This window comes from Callithrix jacchus, chromosome 16 (assembly GCF_049354715.1).
Source record: "Callithrix jacchus isolate 240 chromosome 16, calJac240_pri, whole genome shotgun sequence".
Lineage (NCBI taxonomy): Eukaryota > Metazoa > Chordata > Mammalia > Primates > Cebidae > Callithrix > Callithrix jacchus.
In genome coordinates, this window is record NC_133517.1 from 67,454,005 (window position 1) to 67,473,777 (window position 19,773).

The 19,773-nt window shown below is 38.7% G+C and overlaps 1 protein-coding gene across 50 annotated transcripts in view; it reads left to right on the plus strand.

Annotated features, from left to right (window-relative positions):
* Positions 1–19,448, plus strand: part of CYRIB (CYFIP related Rac1 interactor B) — a 201,422-nt gene extending 181,974 nt beyond the window's left edge. For all 50 annotated transcript variants that reach the window (XM_078353186.1, XM_078353184.1, XM_054246690.2 and 47 more), the window contains 7 exons: positions 3,760–3,896; positions 5,145–5,222; positions 7,276–7,392; positions 8,324–8,403; positions 9,880–10,006; positions 12,260–12,330; positions 16,854–19,448. In XM_078353186.1, the coding sequence (XP_078209312.1) occupies positions 3,760–3,896; positions 5,145–5,222; positions 7,276–7,392; positions 8,324–8,403; positions 9,880–10,006; positions 12,260–12,330; positions 16,854–16,917 (674 nt within the window). In that variant the 3' untranslated portion in view covers positions 16,918–19,448. The remainder of the gene's footprint in view (positions 1–3,759; positions 3,897–5,144; positions 5,223–7,275; positions 7,393–8,323; positions 8,404–9,879; positions 10,007–12,259; positions 12,331–16,853) is intronic.
* Positions 19,449–19,773: the final 325 nt, after the last annotated feature.

The following is a 19,773-nucleotide window of genomic DNA, read 5'->3' on the forward strand; positions in this document are numbered from 1 at the left end:
GGGGAACAGAGCGAGACTCCGCCTCAAAAAAAAAAAAATGCTTATGTTCTAAAAAAGAAAGTAAGACAATTGCTATTTTTCCTTTAGCTGCAGTACAGCCTATTAAATGTCATGTTAAGACAGACAATAGTTTGAGTAGAAGTGATTGTGTAAATTATCATTTTCTTACCGGAAGTAAGAATTTATTTTCCCAGTTTTAGAATTAGTTCTTTTTCAGTGTTTATCTTTCAGTCAAGTGTCCGTATAGTCTGTAGCTTTGTGCTTTATAACCCAGTGAGCCTGGCTTTTTCGTCTTGGTTGTCTTGTCTACTACCGACAGCTTTCCTTATGCAGGTTTCTGGCTCCATTTATAGTTAAATTGTTTTTGATGGTGCTCAGGTGCTGTTCAAGGTCATCTTGGTCTTTTAGCATATCCCAATAAATAGAATAATTGTAAAATAGGCCAAACTAGTTAGACTTAAATGTTATATTTTTACCATGGAAATTAATTGGTCTTGTGGTATATGTCCCATCATGGGTGCTGTCCCAGCACATGCAGCACCATGGAGCACTATGCAGCTATGAACGTACACATGGTCCTTCAGAATCTTGTAGTTCTAAGGAGAGGGATTCTTGGTCTGAGCACTACAGATAAACCATGGGTTACACTTCAGAAGACGGACCCTGATCCCTTGCCAATTTGCATATTTATAATGGGACAGGGGAAGGATTACCTGCCTAATTTGAAGATATTCAGTTTTGCTGACAGGGTTTAACCGTACCGCCCTGGGAAACTTGCTGTACTTGCTTGATTTGGTCTGAGGCCGTCAAGCCTGTCCTGTTGAGGCAGCTGAAAAAGAAGGTTGTATGCTCAGGCAGTAGACAAACTGTTTTGTCTCTCCTCAGTCTTCCTCATGCTTTAGGGGCTTACATTAGGGACTTCCTCCAAGGGTCATAATGAGTAAGTCCCTCCAACATGTTAGCTTCTTTTTGCTGGTCTGAATTTATCAAAATGTATTTTAAAGGCCCCAAATGCTCACCTTACTTGTGGTCATAACTTTGGGTTGTCTTAAACCTTCTACAGTCCATGTCCTTGGGTTCTCCTCTGAGGATTTGAGAGTAGATAGATAGCAGTTGGTAAGAATAAATGGCTGTTGTCTCTAAAGAGAAACTCCCTCCAGGGACCGCCTCTTCCTGGTCATCTACTTACTCTTCCCTGTCCTAGTTTGTGGACTGATTTGTGATCTTAATCATTCCATCTAGCTGTCTTTTCCTTGCAACCTTCTTGTGTGGTTTTGGCTCCCACATTCATCTGTCAGCTTCCTTTAGTTCTTCCAGATTTCGGAGCTTAATAGACCATTAATTTTATCCTGGTTATGTGCTTTTTAAAAAATCATAATCACACGGTTTTGTTTTAGGAGCTTCATCCGAGTCCAATCCCTAGGTCATCTTGTCTTTGTCCTCTCTTTCTTTCCAACTCATCCAGAGACCTCTGGGACACTTTCTGTGGGGTTCTTTGTCTCCAGTTTCTCTCTTGAGACAGAGCGTTGTAGCCTAGTAGGACTGACTTGTGCCAGCACAACAGGCCTGCAGGGTGAGGCTGATCTAGCTGCTTCAAAGGCAGATTAGCAGATTGATCATCTTGAGTTTCCCTTTCGTCGTAGATCTACCATTGAGCGTCTCAGCCATTCATAAACAAAAGTTCTGCAACTGCTGGTCACTGACCATCCCAACTCAGCCAGGTGACACGACTCTAATCCCAAAAGTGGTAGAGAACTTGGATGCTGAAATTAACCCTGAGACTTGATAAAGTCTAGGCAAATGCAGTTTTCTTTTTTTCTTTAACAGACTATAATAATACTTTGTAAACAATTTTTTTTTTTTTTGTTCTGTATCTTTCTTACTTTGTTTTCCACTTAACGCCAACAGATGGAATGAATCTTGGGAGAAGTAAACCATTTTTTAAAAACCCAAAATGTTTGACTTTTAATTGATCTTCTTCACATCCACCGTTATACCTCAGTACACTATCCATACCCTTACAATCCATGCTCCACACTGCAAATGAAGTAGCGTTTTAAAATGCTTCTGATAATGCCACCCCTCTGCTTAAATGATTTCTCCAGGGAGGTTAGGATGCCAAGGCCAGACTACTTAATGTGGTACACAAATTATGTGTATATTATCTTAGTTCTGGTTATCCTCCTCCTCGCCCTCTGTATTCCATCTACATTGGTGGTCTTGCAGTTCCTCAAGTATGTCATGCTCTTGTCAGTCCAGGGTCTGGCTCCCTGCCTTTCTGTCTGCAACCTTGTGTTCATCCTTGCTATATACCTCAGTCTCAGTCCACGAGTCACTTACTCAGGGAAATCTTTTCCTGGGCCTTCCATTAGGTGAGGTCTTATTGTTAGACCTTTACACTGTACTGTGTATTTCTTTTCAGCACATATCACAACTGTAGTCATTTGTCTGTCTTTTCTCTGTATAATAAGGCTCCATATAGGCACAGGGAGCATGTCTGTCTACATCCATTTCCCAGTGCTTGACACAGGGTAGCCAGTCAATATATTTTCTGACTTACTGGAAAAAAAAAAAAAAGGATAATAGCTGTCATTTGGAGTAATTGTATGGATGAGAAACTATGTCGGTGAATTATCTAGTTCAGTACCTGGTATGTAACAGACACATAAGAAATGCCTACTATTGTTTTTAATCAGTAATGTCTTATGAGGTTACAGAAGGCTACGTACAATGTTGCTTTATTTCAGATCAGTTTATTGTGGTAGAAAGAATAGGGCTTTGGAATCAGAAATACCTGGCATGTACTAGCTATAACTTTGGGCTCTAAGCTCTTTGAAACTCATTTGATCCATCTGCCGTGACCATGTCATAGTTGATAGTGAAAATCATTTAAGTTATGGGCTAATTACCTGACATCAAATTTTAAATTAGTCATTAATATTTGTTTATTAATCTGACACTTTTAACATCAGATCATAATTTAACTCTGTAAGCTCTTATTTTCTCTGACCAGAATCTCGCATTATTTTCCAGTTCTGTGATCTGTAACTGAATTAGTTTGACTTCTGTGGCTTTTTGAAGTGAAATATTAGTATTTCCATTATCAAACACAGTATTTATTAGTCTGGCATTCCGTAAGTAGCACTTATTTCAAAGGGACCATTTTGCTCATGTAATGAATTAGAATATTTATATTGTAGTCTTGAAACACTAAGTTCTAAGACAAGAAACTTATTGAAATACATATTCTGTTCTCTTTAGTAGCTGAAGGAAAACAGTTCGTGTTTATGAATAAATAACATATTCAAAGTATGACAAATTGGTAATTGATTCATAGGCATATACAGGCAGTGTGGACACAGTGCCACTGAAGAAGTTACTCAGTTGTAGGTAATAATTACCATTTCATAAAACCTAATTCCACACCATGTGAAATGATAAAAGCAGTATAAAATTTGCCCTTTGATCCTGGTGTTTAATTCAAATTCACTTCCGCACTGTTTTCAATCTGGGTTTACAGAATTGTAAACCCTTGAATTAGTCCCTTTAAGGTTTTTATTCTGTTAAACAGTATTCAAAATGCATGCAGTACATTAGCAGTGGCAACATTTACACTTCTTAATTAGTTTTGATTATATGTAGATCATCTGTTTTTTAAAGAGAACTTTTCTGGGAATTAATATTTATGAATTGTTCACTTTTTAATAAATATCACACAGATACAAACAACTTAATGTTCTTATCAATTTTTTTCTTTAGAAGCAGCATTAAGAGGTCTTCTGGGAGCCTTAACAAGTACCCCGTATTCTCCCACCCAGCATCTAGAGCGAGAGCAGGCTCTTGCTAAACAGTTTGCAGAAATTCTTCATTTCACACTCCGGTTTGATGAACTCAAGGTAGAATTATCTATTGGCCCTGATTGTTACGAAAAGCATGAATCTTTTAGTGAGTACTAGGAGGAAGAGCCGGGAAACCTTGTTAAAATGTATTTAAATAATGACTATAGACCTTAATTAAAATGGGAAACTGGATTTAGGAATTATGACTGGTCTTTTGATATATGGCAAAGACCAAATTATTGAGTATTCAGTCTCAATCTTTTAATATTTTTTGGAGATGGAGTCTTGCTCTGTCACCCAGGCTGGAGTGCAGTGGCATGGTCTCGGGTTACTGCAGTCTCTGTCTCCTGGGTTCAAGCGATTTTTCCTCCTCAACCTCCGAGTAGCTGGGATTACAGGCATGCGCCACCACGCCCAGCTAACGTTTTATTTTATTAGAGACGGGGGTTCTCCATATTGGCCAGACTGATCTTGAACTCCTGATCTCAAGTGATCCACCCGCTTTAGCAGTCTTCATTTAACTTTGTTTAAAAATTGTCTCTGAAACGAAATCTTGAGCTTCTTTTCTAATATTTTTTCTTTTCTGCTCACCCGCCCCCCATTTTCAACATTGTTTTACATGAAAATGTTGCTAAAATGTCTTATTTTCCCCTTCCTCCTTTCTCTCTTTCTTCTTTGTTCTTTTTATCTCTGTCATTGTTAATAGTGTTTGGAACTATAAATACTTTGTTGTTAGAAAGAGTGAATGTAAAGGAATAAGCACTAGGTCTCATAGCAAGAGACCTGAGTTCCAGTTCACACTCTGCCACAGTAACCCCAGTCATGGGACACTGGGCAGGTCCTTTGATTCTTCAGGGTCCCTGGTACCCTGTCTACAAAATGGAAGAGCTGGATTCAAACTTCAACATTTTATGATTGTATTACAGTCAGATTTGTATGTAAAATTCTAGTCTGAAGATTGCTCTGTTTACCATATCTACATACTTTAATTGTAATAACTAAAAATCAGGGCCTAAATAGTCCTTTTTGGTTTTGTTTATTTTATAAAAAATCTTTTGGTATATTACCTGAAATTACACCAGGAAGATATACTCCCTGTGACTGAAAAACAGTCTTTTGTTTTATATGTTCAGTAAGGACTGAATACAGTTACAAGCCATCTTGGATTATACCAGTTCTAGTTCTTAAAATGATAGTATAAATTAGGGAATGTTTTTTACTAGTTAAAACTAAAGATTTTTCACTTAATTTTTTACGTTAGCATTTAGTTCATAACACATTTTTCTTCACAAATGTCTTCTTCAGATGACAAATCCTGCGATACAGAATGATTTCAGCTATTACAGAAGAACATTGAGCCGTATGAGGATTAACAATGTACCGGTAAGTTAATGCTTTGAATTAGGGGGATGATGAGAATAACACTTAACGCTCATTCTGTTCATTTTATTCTTTTATTTGTTCGTTCAGAGAGTGTTAAAGCTAGCAGTAAAGTTAGTAATTACGGGCAGCCACAGCGGTAAGAGGAAAGAGCAAACTGTAACAAACCATATGGTGTTTACCTGTTTTTCTTCACAGTCTCTTCAATTCCCACAACTACTTCAACAAAATTGCTTTTCTGTATGACATTAATACTGATAAAATTTCTCGGTGTATGCTTTTTAACTGTACAGAAATTTTGTGAATTCATGGTTAGGAGTTTTTTGTCTCCATATTCTTAGAATGGAAGAGTCTCGTAGAGAAATTGATGTGGGTTAATTTCTTGGAGAGAAATCTTGAACCCAAGTCAGTTTTTCTCCAAGAAATTAATGGTTAATGCTGACAAGAGGGGATATTGAGGGCATGGCCTATCAGCACACCTGTGCCTGCCGTGGCTGTTTGAGAAAATGGCTTGTGTCTGCTCCTTGGCTAGTACAGCATCTCTTCTGGCTTCTATAGGTCTGGTAGCTTCTTACCATCCTCCTCTTAAGGTGTTTAGTACTTTTCTACCTCCAAGGAACTAAATACCTTAAGTAAAACCAGCGCGGAAGAAAATATTAAATTGTTCTCTATGTGTTCCGAGAACCTTCATGGTGATAAATGGCCTGAAAATTTTCAAACATCAACCCTTGTTTCAAGTAGATAGTTTAATAGAGAAATACTGTAACTGTGTAAGAAGTGACAAGTGTCATAAGAGATTTAAAAATACATATATCAAAGACAATCATTTATTTTCTTTTATCTTGAAAAAATATTTTAGGAGGTGCTTGCACTAAGGCACTGAGTTGGAGGAAAAGATTCCTCTTCATGAAACATCTGTTATTTGCATCAATTTGATTTTGCATAGACCAGTTCCTGGTGTGAGACTGACCTTAACATCTGTCTTTTTCATACCCACCATGTAAAATAAGATAAAAGCAAAACAGCCAATCCTATACTCTGGCTATCCTTGCCATCACTTAAGGCCAAAGACATTAGTCATCTTAGTTCTCCCTTTATAGGGTATTTAGTTCTACCCTCAATAATTAGGTAAAAGCCTAATCAGGTAAAAGCCACTTGTTTTCAACTGAAATGTCTCTGAAATGTCTTCTCCATCCTTCTTTTCATCTCCCCCTCCTGCTATTCCAATAGAGAGCCTAATTCTCACTCTTTCTGGCAGTCATTCTACACAGCATAACTCACTTTCTGACCTATAGGTCTTTTTCCATTTCGGTACAGTCCACCCACTATCATCAGTTAATTTTCTTGAGGAAATCGGCTTAGTTGTCATTCCTTCTATCAGATACTCTAAATGGCTCCCCATTCTACACAGAATAAAAATAAGAACTTAAGCTAGCATTTAAAGCACTCGGCAGTCTGACCCCAGCCTGTATTTTGCATTGATTGCTGCCCCTTATTATGCTACTGAATGTGCTGAATTACTCTCTAGGGAGTCATTTGAAAACATGCTCTTTCCCCTGCCAGATTGGAATACCTTGTTTACTTGCCCAGTATCCCCTGCAGAAGCCTCACTCTTCTTCTATGAGTCCTCCTTAGTTTCTTCTAGTCCAACTTAACGTTCCTCCGACTCCCTTTTTCTGTCATCACCTGTTAGAATCTTACCGTGGATGTTGTTGTATGAGTACTTACGGTTCATAATGGAGGACAGGGTACACGTTTATAATCACTTTTCTGTCCTCCATAACATTTAGAATCCCTTGTATATAGTAGACAGTTCATTAAAGTTTTATTTAATTCCTTAATGTCATTTAAAATATTTTTGAAGAGGTTAATCTTTTTTTTTATTAAAAAGTGCTTCAGATCATTTATAGTCATTTTTTTTAAAGAGTATTTCAGTATTATGTATACATGAGGGTCGAAAATGTAATTGAGGCAGGCACCCTGTCGGTTCTTTTATCATTGTTATTATATGTAATAATTTGTGAACTAACATCAGGTGCTTTTACTTTCCCTACAGGCAGAAGGAGAAAACGAAGTAAATAATGAATTGGCAAATCGAATGTCTTTGTTTTATGCAGAGGCAACTCCAATGCTGAAAACGTTGAGTGATGCCACAACAAAATTTGTATCAGAGGTAAGCATTGCCTAGGCAGGTATTCTTTGTGTTGTCACCCATCCCCCTGTTGCAGACGTGAACTCAGCAAGCCCAAGACGTTAAATACCATCTTGAAGCCAACAGACTCCCACATGTATGTGTTGAGTCCTGACTTTTTTCCGAGGCCCACGTGTGCACACCTGTCCACCTATTTGCAGTGTCTCTGGAGGGATGGTCAACTTCTTTCTCAGTGATAGCTGATAGCACGGCCAAACCAAACTCGGTTGCCTTTTGCAACCCTGCCCTTTCTTTTATTTTTTTTCTCTTTCAATAGTACCAGTGCAGGCGAAAACCTACAAGTTATGTCATCTTCAATTCCTCCATACATGTATTCCATCAAACAATCCTGTTGGCTTTCCCTCCAAAATATTAATACATCATGAATCTGAAAACTTACTATTTTCTTGCTACCAGCCTCATCAGACTTCTCTTCTGGATTACTGCCCTCATGTCCTGACCATTCTTATTTCTTCCACTCTTGCCCCAATATAGTCCTTTCTCCATAGAGCAGCCAAGTAATCTTAAAACAAACCGTTTTCCCTCCGTCCTCCACATAAAATGTTCCCAGTGACTTCCTAGTACTCTTAGGATAAAATCCAACTATTGCATAGCCTAAAAAACTCTACACCTTTGACCCCTGTCTACATTGTTGGAGTTGTTCTTACACAGCTAGAATGCAAGAGCCTTTCAGAAGAGTACTGTCCTCGCTGTCTTGCTCATAGCTGTATCTCCAGTGCTTGGAACAGGTGCTTAGGGTCTAGTGCATTATTTAGGAAATTAGAAGTAGGAACCAGGTTTTAAAGTTGCTAAGTTTTCGTATTATGCTAAGTAATAACTGTTTTTTTGAATTATGCTTAAGTAATAACTGTTTGTTACTTTTACATTTTTTGTTCTTCATGTACTTCTACAGAATAAAAATTTACCAATAGAAAATACCACAGATTGTTTAAGCACCATGGCTAGTGTATGCAGAGTCATGCTGGAAACACCGTGAGTATCAGCTGAACTTTTTCACTCTAACAGTGCTGTTGAGATGACTGATATTTCAGAACATGTTCATATATGAACATGTTTTATCTGGAAGGTGGAAAGTAAGTATATTCCAAATATTGAATATTAATGTATGAACAAACTTAAAAATAATTTGGCCACTTAATGTAACTTCTGGTTAAGTATAAAATAGAGTTGGTCTTCAGGTACCTCAGACCAGTCAGACTGACTTAAACTCTTAGTTCTCTTCTCAGACAGAAATGTAGTGGCTTTTTTGTGGCTGGGATGTAGGAGAAGACCTTTAAAGCTCCTTGGTTATACTTACCCATAAACATTCTTTTTCCATATTTAGAGAATAATCTTACTCTTTTGCCAAAGGGCTGGAATTATTCTTCTGTTTTTCTCTCAATTATTAGTTGTCACTCTTTCTTTTTCAACACAAACCTGAATTCTCCTCTTTTTCTCTCTCCTCTCTGAAGCATTTATGATGTATGACACAGTGTGTCCTGGCTGGATTTTTTCCTGTTAGCAGGCAGAAAGATTCCCTCCTGGATTCTAGAATAAATACAGTCATGTGCTGCATAATGACGTTTTGGTCAATGAAGGACCACATAAACCATGATCCAAAGCACTATACGGTACATCGTCTCATTGGAAAGCCTTAGGAAACAGGAAGGCAGCTATCCTCATAATCCTCTTCCTCCCCCGCCCCCAGTTTCAGGGAGTGAGGTCCTGGCAAATGAAGGGACACACAGTCCACATGCTTGGATGTCTCTATCCTGGTTCTGTACTCTTTCTGCTCTGATACACTACTGCCTTCTATATGTAGATAAAAGTTTAATTTTCTTTTTCTCAAATGAGAGAAGAATGTGATTGAGTTTTAGTAAAATCGAAATCCAGTAATACTAAAAATGTGTTTAGATTAAGTTAGCCCCTAAATAGCAAACCTGCTTGCTCTATTAAGCTAGTGATTTTTTTTTTTTTTTCAAAAGTAGTAACAGCCTTTACATAGCACCCATTCCCAACCTTTTACTTAGGGACTACTTTGACTTCTCTAAAATTGTTGCTATTAGTCAAGCAGCAGAGTAACACACTAATGTTGGTGCAAATATTATAGAAACCAGAATACATGGGTGGTGACTGTTCCACTCACCACCTTCTCATCTCTCTAGGGATCTCACTGTGGAGTAAGGGGTATAACATTAGTATCCCTTTTTAGAGACCAAAGGGGCAATCAGCATCAGCTGAAAGTTGCATCGGCTCATTAAAGAATTTTGTATCTCTTTCAGGGGGTTGATGTGGAAAGGAAAACAGACATAAGATTTGAAGGTATCAGTGTAGCTACTTGTGAACTTACTGCATTAAACTAATTGATAGAAATTTGAATAAAATATTTTAGAAGAGGTTTTTTTTGGTTTGTTTTTTTAAAGAATTTCGTAATGCACTTCTTCCATGCATATCTTATCTACCCTTCAGGGAATACAGAAGCAGATTTACAAATGAAGAGACAGTGTCATTCTGCTTGAGGGTAATGGTGGGCGTCATAATACTCTATGACCACGTACATCCAGTGGGAGCATTTGCTAAAACTTCCAAAATTGATGTAAGTTATTTATTGTTTTATATAAATCATTTCAAACAAGTTTCTCCATGAAAACCATAGGCCTTTAGAAGAGCCAGCAAGCTGAACTGTCATAAAACTCAGATTTATAGTTTGAGAAGTGGTGGCTTTCTTCTCCTCTGTCCTCGTGCTATATTTTCTGTGGCCTGTGTTCAGGTGGAGTAGAATGATTGAAGGATGTGACTGCATTGTCTGTTGAGTACCTTCTGGAAGGCTCCTACTACATATTTGGCAATATAAATACATAATTAGATATAAGTTTGAATCATGGCCTTTAATTCCTTTGGCCAAAGGCCATTTCAGATAAAAATGTTTATTTCAAAATGCATATAAAAAGTCAGTAGTGCTGCCGGGCATGCTGGCTCGTGCCTGTAGCCAAAGCACTTTGGCAGGCTGACGTGGGAGGATCAGTTGAGCCCAGGAGTCTAAAACCAGCCTGGGCAGCATAGTGAGACCCCCCATTTCTACAAAAAAAGAGAAAAAATTAGGCAGGTGTGGTAGCACACAGTAGTAGTTACAGCTATGTTGGGAGGCTGAAGTGGAAGGATCCCTTGAGCCCTTGAGCCTGCAGTGAGCCACGATCACACCGCTGCATTCAGTCTGGGTGATGGAGAGAGACCCTGTCTTAAAATTTAAAAGACAGCCAGTAGTGGTGCTCCAGTGGAAAAAGATGAAAACTTTACATATTTTCCCTCCCCTACCCAGTCATAATAATTTATGAATGTAGTTGGGTTTCTACTTTTCTTCTCTCTGTAAAAGTTTGTATTAGAAATAGTTTTCTTTTTTTTTTTTTGAGACGGAGTTTCGCTGTTGTTACCCAGACTGGAGTGCAATGGCACGATCTCGGCTCACCGCAACCTCCGCCTCCTGGGTTCAAGCAATTCTCCTGCCTCAGCCTCCCGAGTAGGTGGGACTACAGGCGTGCACCACCATGCCCAGCTAATTTTTGTATTTTTAATAGAGACGGGGTTTCACCTTGTTCACCAGGATGGTCTCGATCTCTTGACCTCGTGAGCCACTGCTAATTTGTCTACTTTGTATTTTCTTTCCCCATCCTCTCATGTCTAGTTCATTAATGTTTGATGAGAATTGTCTTCTTGTTTCCCTTTCATATCTTAGCATTTTGGATCTCGATTACTGATTGCTAGCCACACTTTCTATGTAAAGAGAAATTAGTTAATATTTACTGTATGGTTGCCATGGCCCAGGAATTTACATTTTTTCTCTCTTCTGACTCTGAAAATACTCTTAGGATGTTAAGTGTCATCTCCCCTTTACTGACAGGGCAACTAAAGTTTAGGAGATTCAGTAATAGAATTGCTTTGCTGGTAGGCTGGGCGCGGTGGCTCATGCCGGTAATCCCAGCATTTTGGGAAGCTGAGGTGGGCGGATCACCTGAGGTCAGGAATTCAAGACCAGTCTGTCCAACATGGTGAAACTTCATGTCTACTAAAAAAAACTACAAAAATTAGCTGGGTGTGGTGGCACAGGTCTATAGTCCCAGCTACTTGGGAGGCTGAGGTGAGAGAATCGCTTGAACCCAGGAGACAGAGGTTACAGTGAACCGAGATCATGCCATTGCACTCCAGCCTGGACGACAGAGCGAGACTCCTTCTCAAAGAAAAAAATTGCGAGAGAATGGTAGAACCCACATCTCTCTGGCTTCTAAAGCCTGTGCTTCTGCTATACCATGCTTTTTCACAGTAACCAGGCTAATACATCTTAAATACCATCGTCATCAGGTCATTACCTTTTAAAATAACCTATAAGAGGCCCCTGCTGCCAGGCCTAACAGTTCCATATGACTCATCCTGGCTTTCAACTTCTCTGTACCTCCAGTTCCAGCCCTGAAAAATTCCTGTCTGTCCTCTGTGTGATACTTTATGCCATGGGGTTTTTCTGCCTGCAGGCTCCTCTTTTCCGTACTAGCATATTCATTCTGTCCTTTAAATTGCCACTCAGCACCTTCTGTAGGAAGTCTTCCCTTAGCAAACCCCTGGTTTTTCATTGCATGTGTGGTACTTTCAGTTTGGCTAATTTTGTTCTGAAAAAGTTTGTTTCACTAAGAGAATAGTAACAGTTACGTTGGTGTTTTTCTGTTCTAAGAATAATTAATTTGACACAGTATGTAATCTCTTGGGTTCCATAGTTGTGGTCTTGATTTATTTTACTATTTTGAAAAGGAATGTTACATGAAAAAAATGGCTGTTTGACCTTTTCTGTTTTCTTCCTTAGATGAAAGGTTGTATCAAAGTTCTTAAGGACCAACCTCCTAATAGTGTAGAAGGTCTTCTAAATGCTCTCAGGTGTGTATATGTATGTGTACCTATGTATAGAAAAAATCTGTAAGGAAAATGTTTGGTTTATGTTTATGTAAAGAAAATGCATTAAGTACGATTAGGACATAAAAACAAATGATCAAGCTAGAAATAAGAAGATCTTATTTTGCTTATTGGTCATCTTGCTTCCAAATACTGGTTCCTGTATCTTACAATGAGGAATGTGTGTGTATACATGACAATACCAGCTTCATTTTCTGGTTGAAGATTTTGGCTTTTACTTGTTGCTTCTCTTGAAACAAGGATTGCTTGTTTTTTTAATAAAAGTAATATATGCTAATTATAAATGCAATTCAGAAGACATAAAATATAAGTAAAAAGAAATAATGTAATTTCACCATTTTGAGATAAACCACTATCAGCAGATAGCCTTCAAGTTGTTTCTTTACACATGTAGCTAATAATAGCTCTATGTAGCAGTCATGTTTTTACAAATTGATACCGTACAAAGTGTCTTGTAACTGGCTCTTTCCTCTTAATGTAATTACATTTGTGTTCAGACTTGTGTTCTATTATTTTTGTGTATTTCTTGTAATAAAAATTAAACAGCCATTACTTTATGTCTTTTCATAGCTTAGTTTTACTTAATTTAGTTACTAAAGCTTCTTTAAATGCTAGAACTTTATTTGTTTAGAGGCAGAGTCTCACTCTGTCACCCAGGCTAGAGTAAAGTGGCACAATCTTCACTAATTGTAACTTCCGTCTCCCAGATTCAAGTGATTCTCCTGCCTCAGCCTCCCAAGTAGCTGGGATTACAGGCGTGTGCCTGTATTTTGTATTTTTAGTAAAGATGGCATTTCACCATGTTGGCCAGGCTGGTCTCAAACTCCTGACCTCAAGTGATCCACCCACCTTGGCCTCCCAAAGTGCTGGCATTACAGGTGTGAGCCTCTGTGCCCAGCTACTAGAACATTTTTAAATGAAAATCTCAGTTCTTCATAACTACATGACTACAGAGATTTTTTGACTACAGAGATTCAAATGGTAGTATTCATATGACATAAAAGATGATGTCCCGTTACTTGATTATTTTGGGTTTAAACACAAAAATTATATGAACACAGAAGTATTTAATGACATTTACTTCATAAAATGTAGGCTGTATCATTTCAGCTACGTGGAACTGTCAAATGACTTAGGAAAAAATTTTAAAAATAGGTTTTAAAAGGTTATGAGAAGTGTTGTCTAAGCAGTTACTGCCTGAGTAAAGGGGATCTGTGACCCATCAGCAAGATTAAGGAGCATAATAAAAAATTCTTATCATGTCAAACTGTTTAAACCACAAGCCTATTTTTTATAATTCTGTATTCTTGGGGTTTTTACAATGCATACTTCAGCGGTTTTACCAATATTTAATGATACCCAGTCTTTCTTCCTTGGTTTCTTTCTGAATATTCCCTGTGTCTTAGCCTGATTTTTCTCTCAAGCCTCTGTCTTTCTGATTGGTCAGGCTGTTTGAAGCCAGCAAGCAGCAGGAAATCTTTTTTAAAAACTTAGAGGTAATTGAGGTCTAGGAGGTTTTAGGATTCTTTCTTCAGCTTAAAGGGAGTATGCCTAACACAGAATCTGCTTTTTTCTTTAAGCATAGTTCTGTTTCCTTTTCCTTGGAGTGAAAGCAGAAGAGGGCTGTGATGGCGAGTGAAAGATGGTCCCACACAGTAATCTGTGTTCGAGGGAGAGGGGAGGGAAGGAAAGTGCCACAGAGGCAGAGTCACCTGTCCGTTAGGAACATTTTCTTTCCTAATATAATAGATAATGGAAACTAGTCTGACTTGGGGCACTTTCCTTTTAAACACCCGAGCTGATGTAGGTAATGCTGATACTTTGAAAAACAGTGCTTAAAGTAAAGCCATCTAGCCTTTAGTATGTTTTACCGAGAGCAAATGTTTAGAAAGCATTTTGTAACCCCAAAGTACTACACAAGTGTTACACACCTCCACAGAATAGAACTTACCTTTTGGAGAATTAATGACCAAAAGACTTTAAATGAGAGAATAATTGCGTATGTATTTATATGTTTGTTTTGAATGGTTTTCTGTAGTAATTATTCAGATAGAATTTTATGTGCTACTAAGAGAAAGCATCAAGCCATATGTCCATTTTACAGGTGGAAAAATGGAACCAAATACATTTAATCATAAGAGGGAAAGAAAGAGGTAGAGCTGGGTGTTCAGGTTCACTAGTAGATAATTTTCTTCTTTGTTAAATTTAAGAGTAAAGGTAAAAATTGTTTTTCTTTGGTAGAAAAGTCATGCACTTGGAAAAAAACTTTTGTTTTTGTGCACAAAGGAAAATAATGCCATATATCTTCCTGTTTTGTTTTCATATATATTAGATATTGGCCTTTTCTTGATAAATGAGTCTGGTGATGCACTGTGCTCTGCATGGGCTTTGTGCAACGAAGGAAGCTAAGATCACATCCCACAGAAGGAGCAAGAACTTGCGTCCTGGGTAGAGAGGAAAACACTTAGCATTCTTTGAATAGCACAGTACATTGCTGAGGAGTGTTACCTTTACCTCCTCTGCAGTAGAAATTTTACTGTGCACATTACTTGGCTCTTTCCACTATCTGGTTGTATAAAGAAGTCAGGGAGAAACAAATGAAGAAACAGATTTTGAGAACCTTAGGCATCTGTAGGATTTTGTGTCATTGCGTATACTTTACATAAAGAGAACACAAAGGTTAAATCCTTGTGTCATCACTTAGCATTGAATGTAAATATTCCTTTATGGATTTTTTTTCTTTCCAATCTGGCCGTCTACTTTGTCTTCCTTCCACAAATATTTATTGAGCACCAATTATGTGCCAGACATTCTGATACCTGTTCAAAAACATGAGAACAGTTGAGGGTGACTTCTCAGTAACATTGTAGACAGCGTATCAGGTACCTTTTAAGCATTCTTCAGTTTTTAAATTGATGTGCAATGAACCTAATAGGAATTGGGTTTAAATTTCTTAAATACAGAAAAGTGATCTGTGTGTACCTCCTGAGAATGATGGAGTCCTGGCTGGGCATGGTGGCACACACTGTCATCCCAGCGACTTGGGGGCTCAAGGCCAGGAGGATTGCTTGAGCCCTGGAATTGAAGTCCAGCCTGGGTAATATAGCCAGGCCTTGTCTCTAGAAAAAAGATCTAGTCCTTTAGATTATATGTGGAAATCTTGTGAACCAAATTAATCAGTCTATCTGGATTATCTCCAAAATACAGCCCGCACTCACACACTGACACCTGTCTTCACTGCTGCTGTAATCTGGTGCAAGCCTTGACATCCGATCATCTCACACTTGGTGCTCGGTAACAGCCCCTTATTTAATGCCTCCCTGTCGCTCCTTCTATTCCCCACAGCTCACCCTCACCGGCCAGAATGATAAAACTTAAGTGGGATCACATCCATCTCCTGCTTAATATGCTCCACTGGTTTTCATTGCACTTAAAATACTCTCCAAACCTCCTCCTATGTATGATCTCAGGGTGTTCGTGTGAGATGGTCTTTCCCTGTCTCTGTGTAGCCTCGTTCTGTTATACTTCCCTCCTTTGCTGCTAGGCTTTATCCCATCACTAATATTAGTGTATCATTGTCTTTCTCTGTCTGCTGGTTGTAAGCTTCCAGAAGAGTGCCTGAGACATACATAGTAGGCTTGCCTAGTGGATTTTTACTATTTAAGGGAATACTGTCGTGAATCTTACAATAATCACTCTTAGTGATTCCTTTTTTGGATTCTTATGTTGGATTTGCGTGCATGTAGCAAAAGACATGCCTGGAAATAGGGCACTTGGAGAATTGAGACATTTTAGAGATATGATAGCTGTAGTAATTGTGGTGTCATAAATACAGACTCTGTATTAAGACCCTTTCTGTAAAGGGCCAGAGAGTAAGCAGATGTTAAAGGCTTTGTGGGCCACGTGGTTTCCGTCATAGCTCCTCACCTCTGCCACCATAGCAAGAAGTTAAGCATAGATGGTACATAAATGAAGCAACATGGCGTGTTTCAATAACACTTTTATATGTAAGCACTGAAATTTGAATTTCACATAATCTCCACAATAATACATGAAATGTTACTTTTTCTTCTTTTTGTCTTCCTTTGCCCCCTACTCATCCAAATGTAAAAAAAAAAAAAGAAGAGCACAGCCCACACAAAAGTTGGTGGATTGGATGGCCCATAGGCTGTAATTTGCCAGCCTCTGGGATAGAACCGCATTTTCTTCTGAGTGAGAAGTTACAGCTAATTGTTTACTTGAGAGCTTAAGCAATCATTTCAGCAAAGTTGCTGTAACTAAGTTAAATAGCTACTGGCTATTCAGTTAGAACGGTGGTGAGGATGACAGGCTGTGCGGAACCCGAACAGGGTCAGAGCTGCAATGAGAAGCCCTAATTCTGTGAATTTTGCTGAGACCAATTCCTCATCCTGTCATAATTAGGGAACACGACGCCGATTCTTTTATAAATTTCCTAAAATTGGTCTTTTTTTCTTTTCCCGTTTTAGGTACACAACAAAACATTTGAATGATGAGACTACCTCCAAGCAGATTAAATCCATGCTGCAATAACAGTTCCGGAGTGAGCACCTGCTGCAGGCAGAGGACAGTGTTCTGCAATGACCGAGAATGCACAGTTTTTTAGTGATTGCAATTACGATCTCATTTATTCTTGCTTTTATTTCTTTCCTCTGTTCCTCTTCCCTCTTTTTTAATCATGTTCTTGTTCTTAAGACTTCTTTTCTGTGCCAAAATCAGTAAAGTTACACTCTGAAGGGATATCATCCTTTCACACAGGCCATCTAAGGCAGCTAATTATGCATTGCATTGGGATCTCTACTGAGAAAAATTCTGTGACTTGAACTAAATATTTTTAAATGTGGATTTTTTTTGAAACTAATATTTAATATTGCTTCTCCTGCATGGCGAGACTGCCTATTCTGCTATTTAAAAACCCTCAATGACTTTATTTTCTACTGCCGCCTTTTTCATGTGCAACCAAAATGAAAATGTTTAAATTAACCGTGTTGTACAAATGGTACCCAACACAAACTTTTTTTAAATTAGTAATACTTTTGTTTAAAGTTTTAAGTTTGCATTTTGACTTTTTTTGTAAGGATGTATGTTGTGTGTTTAACCTTTATTAACTAACGTTCAAAACTGTGATGTGTGCGTAGAATATTACGTATGCATGTTCATGTCTAAAGAATGGCTGTTGATGATAAAATAAAAATCAGCTTTCATTTTTCTAAGTGTGGCTTGGTTTACTGATGTTTTGTTTTTAGGCCTCTAAAGTTTTCCCCATGTATGTTTATATGGAATGCATATATACATGATTTTCTCTTCTTTTAGGGGAGAGCCGGGTCTTTTCAGCAGAATTTTGATCATTGTCTATGTATATAATTTTAATTGCTTAAAAAATTTTGCTAAGTATATTAAGACCAGTAATCTTTTCATTAACTGGACTTTTATTCCTGATTTCCTCTTGTATGGATGTAGTGATGGAAGGAAAATCACACCTTGCTTGACTCTCAGTTTCCAGGAGAGCGGGTAGCAACATGAAGGCAGAATAGCCCTTTAATCCCAGGAAGAGAATGACTGTAAGAGGGACTTTCCAGGAGAAAACCGAGGACATGATCTCGGTAGTGGTAGAAAACTAACATGTTTTTAGTTTAAGATCATAAAACCTAAGTCATGAAATCTAAATCTCATGGTTGGAAGAAACTGCTTAAAGGTTGTCCTGTTCAGCCATGCCAGATTTTAAATATTTAGGAATATCTGAGGTATAAGACAATTAAAGGGGTTCACCATGGAAGAGAATCACAGAGGCTTCCATCAAACCCTTCTAGATTACTAGAGCCAGATCATGACACACGCAGCTTCTCAAGATCACATTCCTGCTGATCTCTGGCCCTCCCCCTCTTCACACCCTGTTCTCCAGCCAGGCCCGACTGCTTGCTGTTCACAAATCGTTCCATGCGATGTCCCTTCCTTAACTGTGGTCTGGCTGGTCCTTGAATCTGATTCCCTTCCCCCTCTTGTGACCGTCTAATGAACACCAGCTTTCCTCTTTGAAGGGTTAGCTTCTGTTACCTCCTTCATGAAGTCTTGTGGATGGCATTGGCCATGTCCTTCTAGGCATTTTCTAAGAATAGTGTAATGGGTTGAATAGAGGCCCCCAGGAGATACATTGACTGGGAACCTGCACATGTGACCTTATTTGGAAAAAGAGTTTTGCAGATGAAATTGAGGATCTGGAAATGAGATCAACCTATAGTGGGTGGGCCCTAAATTCAATGACAAGCTCTTATAAGAGAAAAGAAGGGGAAATAGACACAGAGCTGAAGGCCACATGAAGATGGAGGCAGAGATTAGAGCAATGCATCTGTGAGCCAAAGAACCCTAAGAATTGGAGGAAGTCACTAGAAGCTAGGAAAGAAGCAGGTCACAGATTCTCCCTCAGTCTTGAGAAGGAACCGACCCTACCAATATCTTGTTTTCAGACTTCTGACCTCCAGGATTGTGAGGGAATAAATGTGTTGTTTTAAGCCATGCAGTTTGTGGTATTTTGGTACAGCAGCCTTAAGAATCTGACACATGTATCTCGTAAAACATCTCCGATACTTACTGCGCTTGTGGCTGTGTTTTCTGATTCTATGAGAGCTGTAGTATCTGGATGCTGGAGAGAGTCTGTGAACTTGAGAGAAGGGCCGTGTCTGATTTTTTTCCTTCAGTGTCCCAAGGAAGGCTCTTGCACAGTACCCAGATTTGAAGAGGTGCCAAGTGAATGCTTCGGTGGACTGAATGAACACAAATCAAAAGTAATGACGCAGCTGGAATGGATGCAGTAATATTGCTGTGGCCCGTGCAGTTCACACAGCTCACGCTCTGCATGTTGAAGAATAAGTGGACAAATCTCTTTAGCCCAGGGGCTAGCAAACCGGTCTGTAGGCCAGTTCATCCACCATCTGTTTTTGTACAGCTTGTAAGTTAAAAATGGTTTTTAAAAAGGTTGAATAAAATGAATAATATTTTGTGGCATGAGAAAAGCATATGAAATTCAAATTTTAGTGTTCATAAATAAAATTTTATTGGAAACTCGCCTCATTTGTTGACACATTATTTTTCGAGACTTTTGCACAACAGCAGCAGAATTGTGACAAAGACCATATGGCCCTCAAAAGTGAAAATATATTTACTATCTGGCCCTTTCCAGGAGGATTTTCCTCTCCCTCCACTGGTTCCGAGAGTAGGTTTATCTGAGCGTCTAGTGTGATTGAGGCAGAGGGCTGCAGTGTGGTCTAAGGGGGCAGCTCTGCAGCCAGAAGATGACTCAGCCTTAGCTCCAGTACTCGCCATTCAGATAGCCAAAGAGCGCAAGCAGGCGTCGTCTCTGCTAACTGTCTAGTTCTCATGTCTGTCCTTGGA